The sequence below is a fragment of the Limulus polyphemus genome, unplaced genomic scaffold, assembly GCF_000517525.1.
Source record: "Limulus polyphemus unplaced genomic scaffold, Limulus_polyphemus-2.1.2 Scaffold401, whole genome shotgun sequence".
In the NCBI taxonomy this organism is placed as follows: Eukaryota; Metazoa; Arthropoda; class Merostomata; order Xiphosura; family Limulidae; genus Limulus; species Limulus polyphemus.
In genome coordinates, this window is record NW_013666011.1 from 408,996 (window position 1) to 413,897 (window position 4,902).

General features: G+C 34.7%; 1 protein-coding gene across 1 annotated transcript in view; it reads left to right on the plus strand.

Moving 5' to 3' along the window:
- Positions 1–1,456: 1,456 nt before the first annotated feature.
- The window catches only part of LOC106457991 (lysophospholipid acyltransferase 1-like), a 58,873-nt gene continuing 55,427 nt past the window's right edge, over positions 1,457–4,902 (plus strand). Inside the window, exon 1 of the mRNA XM_022384104.1 lies at positions 1,457–1,601. Coding sequence (XP_022239812.1) covers positions 1,521–1,601 — 81 coding nt within the window. The 5' untranslated portion in view covers positions 1,457–1,520. The remainder of the gene's footprint in view (positions 1,602–4,902) is intronic.

Below are 4,902 nucleotides of genomic sequence, written 5' to 3' on the forward strand. Positions count from 1 at the left end.
ATATCACTATAATTAGCATTTCGACTTTCTTTGTCTGAAACCAATCTGTCTGATGAACATATTGTAACTGAAATGCTATTACTTATATTTCTTAGTAGAAACCTGTATCGGACTGCTCCCCAGTGGCACAGCGGTATGTTTGCGGACTTACAATGCTAGAAACTAGGTTTCGATACCAGTGGTGGACAGAGCACAGATAGCCCATTGTGTAGCCATGGGCTTAATTACAAACAAATTGTATCGGATCGGTAAATGAGAATGTGATTGAAATATTATCACTCTTATTGTGATATAATATCACACCTATTATCAAACAATATATGTGTTTAAATCAGTTAACATATATGTGTAAAATTTGTTTGTTTGAAATTAAGCACAAAGCTACACAATGGGATATCCGTGCACTTCCCACCACGGGTATCGGTTTCTAGCGTTGTAAGTCCGCTGTGCCACTGGGGCCTACTCTTTTACCAACGATTGACCGTCACATTATAAAGGGTGAGCATGTTTGGTGTGAGAGGGATTCGAACCCGCGACCCTCAGGTTGCGAGTCGAGTGCCTTAACCACCTGGTCATGCCGGGCCCAGAGGGGCCTGTGTTCAAATACACGTTATATGTTATCTAATTGAATTTAATAGTAAATAGCTCTCGAGTAGCTTTGCAAGAAATTCAGTAAAACAAACAAACAAGTCATTTACAAAACTTCTACTGGACTTAATGGCTAAGAAATTTTCGAGAGAAAACTAAGTAACCATTATGATGTAGTTTGAATGTAACATAAATACCGTTCATGTCAACTCTAATGCTCAGACAGTATGCTTAAGCATGTTTTTCGTAAAAATAGTACTGGTGGTACACAGTTAACCTGAAACTTAAGGCCGATCACGTAATAAAATAACGTAACCCATCCCTTTCTTGGATTTCACCTACTTAGCAAAACAGAGAGGCGTACATGATGGACAATTAGATAACCATTAACCAGAACTCTGCTACTACATAATACAGGTTTTTATTTTCAAAATATATGTTGTTTGATAAATGGTGCTCAACATTGCTTGTCACAAACCACTATTATAAGTTGTGTTGGTGATAAATGAGCATAGAAGAAAGGGCTGTATAAGAACTGTTTATGGTATATGTATATGAATTACCCTTCCCTTAATCTTAACTCTTAATCGTTTGCGTAGTCAGGTTTAATTATAAGCATTTAGATCTCAGTGGTACCCATAACATTATACATAGAACACTGCATAATGTCTCTATCAGTTCCAAATTTTATGCTGTGAAAATTATTCAACTAACAAAAACGTTTTTATCTAATTTTATTTGTTGTTTTTTAGTTATGCTGATGGCAATGAAGTGTTGTATGTTATTATTACAGTATGATGTACTATTCTTAGACTGAGGCTATTGGATCATTTTTGTGTGACGCAATCAAGAACAGTTACTTTACGTCTTTCATATATCTTCGTCTTTTGGTGTCACAGGTACTAGTACAAATTGTATTAGTTACGAAAATTATGGCGAGTGGAAGAGAATTTTACGCAGGTTCGCGAACTTTCGAATGGTTAGCTTTGATTGTAGGCCTTCCGATTGATCAAGTAAGAGTTAATCTGCTATATCTTGTAAATATATGTCAATTAACCTGAGATATTATAACTTTTGCATCGACGAATATTAGGCTTATCGTGCGCATAACATTTCAACCGGCCTGCGTGAGCAACTTCGGAATCGAAGCGACTTGGCAACCGAGCCGACGTTAGAGATACTCCAGTGTATAGACTGTGTAGTGTAGACTTAGTATTAGAGGCAGGCCTGTTAAATATAATATATATATATATATATATTTAATATAATCAATAACCGAAGCTTCTTAGGCCTAACCATCTAAATCTGTTGATATATATATCATTTATTAATGTACTATAAATATGTTGTAAATATATATATTCAATTTTGCAAGCTTACCTTTATTTCAATTAAGTAAGCACTTATTTAGTTATCATCAATAATAGCGGTAGTTGTAACTTGTATTGCTAATGTTGTTGATAAACTTAGCAAAAACATTAAAAAATAATGAGCTGTCATATGCTACTATTGCTAGGCAGGTTTACAAATTTGTTATAAAAATAAACATTATGTAACCATTTATGCATCATAGTTATACCAATTAAAATATCCTATGTGTGTACATTTTAGATACCTCATGCCCTAACTACTTCCAAAATATTAAAATTCATAAAGTTAACAATAATTTTATTATGATTATTTTTATATGTTGAAATGTTTGTAAACCATCTTAAGCATTAGATTTTGACTAGAGTAAAGACACTAAATATGATTCAGAAATTTTGATCAGAATTTAAATTAACTAATGAAATCAACTCTTTTGCTTTTTGTAATTACACCAAATGCCCTTTTGGTTTTAAGCAGTTTCATTCTCTCTGAATTTCGATGAAGACCTTCCATGGTTACAGATTTGAACTTGCCAGTGCAGAGGAGGTCAATATCTTGCCATTAGAAGTGTGCTGGATATGATAAAGGGGTTTCTCATATGAGCTTTTGTTATTTTCTTCATGTATCATTACCCCTGCATGACCTGTACATTTGCTGTTATATTAAAGTTTTTCTTCATTACCCATTCAAGCCGTCTCCAGCCATTATTTCTACCATTCTGCTGTTGGGGACCAACCAATCTGAATTTTAATGCAATACTGCCCATTAGTCAGTTGCAACTATTATATTGGTGGCACTATCCATTTGCAGTTTGTTGCTTTCAGCAATCCAGAGGAGAGAGTGCTTCATTCTTGTGCTGCTTGTAGGAAGCTTGAATGTTCCACTAGCCTTCTATATAATGTTGTTGTTTTGAGAAAATAAATGCCCAACCAGCTCTCTTGCTGTCTTTGGTGTAGGAACAACATGTGATTGGTGACACCTGACTGCCCACCATGGTCTTTAGATAAACGCTGACAGGCTATTTCTGCTTTACTCTTTGCCCAAATTCTACATTTTCTGGTTAGGTTGATTTCCTTAGATCCCAGTGGTACCAGATGCCCATTTAACATGGGGACATCTGAGGTCTGGCTGTGAGAAATTATTATAGTGGTGGCTGTATAGCAGATTCCAACCCATATTTGTATCTTGAGGTGTCTTTTAGGCAATACCCTGCTTGGTTGGTGTCTTAAGGGTCATTGTGGAGCTGGAATGCCCCAGATAAAAAGGGCAGTGGCTCAATGATGGAATGGATGGTCTTTACATCGCAAGGCTCTAGTGAAAAATTTTGCTTATAAGTGGTTTGTTTGATGCTGCTGAAGGTTGTGAGGTATAATAGAGCTTTGATGGGGTGGCTGAAGTATAGCCCATGACAAGTTTTAAACAGATGTTTTGTAGCTTTTCAATTTTATCTAGCTGTGTAGCACTCATAATGATAACTTGTAGTTTATAATCTAGAATGGAATGAGCATAAATTGATGATGTTCTTTAGCTCTCATTTCCTTACACAACTTTCAGTGTGTTGATGTCTTTGATAGCTCTGGTTGTCATGGAATTAATGTGGCTGTGGAAAGTTTAGTTCTCTGTCAAAGGCATTCCCTGGTTTCTTCTAGAGGGTTAGCATGTCTGCAAATGATGGTGATGATTTTTTCTCATCAGCAAGTCCATTGTTGAGTGTGCAGAACATGGGTGTGGTAGAATTGATGACCACTTGTGTGTCATTGCACCTTTTTCTCATCCTGCTAATGGATGGTTACATCTTGTTTTGATTTCAGCTTTCATAGAGTCTATGCTGTACACCAAAATGTTATCAGTAAAGTTTAGCACATGACATATGGTTGGACTGTTAGTGTAGGCTAGATCCATGATGTAGATGTTGAAGAGGACTGGAAAACTTGGTGATCCTTGAGGCAGATCACTGTTGGTGGTAATCAAGTGGTAATCAGATGCAAAATCTTTATAACATCCAGATATTTAACAAACATTTCTTAAGAAAGAAACTATGTTTTTTTTTGTTATTTTCAGTAACAAATCTGTATGGGTTTGGTAAATTTGACCGATCTCATAACCACCATAAAAAATTAGGAAATAAATATAAATTATGCCTCTTTCATTCTGGAATGACAAATTATAACACGATTTAGACTAAATAGCTTAAATCTCATAACATTATACATTATATATATATTTTTATTATATTGACCTTTTGGCTGTGCCTGGTAAAGAATACAGAAGTTACAATGACGTGGCACATGTGGACTCGTTACCATGTCCAGTAATATAAAACTGACCTGTCTTGGCTGTGTTTTAGTAGACTAGTATTTTGTAAAATACAGTCACATTTCAATTATTATACATTATATATGTATATAGATTATTGCTATTTACAAAAATGTTCTTAAACTTATTTCTCTTCAAACATAGAACAGTAAATACAGAAGTAAAGCAAACAATTATCTCTTCTAGTTATGACCTTTGTACTCATTTGCTGCTTGATATAGGTTGCTAAGCCTTTTAAAATTTTGCACGTAAAGGATATGAAATGAAAGAATTTTTTTAGGTTTTATATATACAACTCAATAACCAAAAATCATAAATTACTATATAGAATACCATAAATTCCACTATAATTTATTAAGTTTAGTAACTAAGCTGTATCTCAGTCTAAAAAATATGAAATTTTGAGCAGAGTAAAGACACAACCTAACACCTTGAAATCTTGGTTCGAAAGAAAAAGATGGCGTCCACATACCTTAAAATGGCTAAGAAACCACTAGGGGGACATTCTGAGCTTCCAATTGGTTATTCATGTCATATATAAATGTAAGTGTATATAAGGGAGCGTTTTCAAAAATGAAAAGAGGTATGCGGGATGCCACTGTGTTTGATTTATTACATGAGCAATATCTT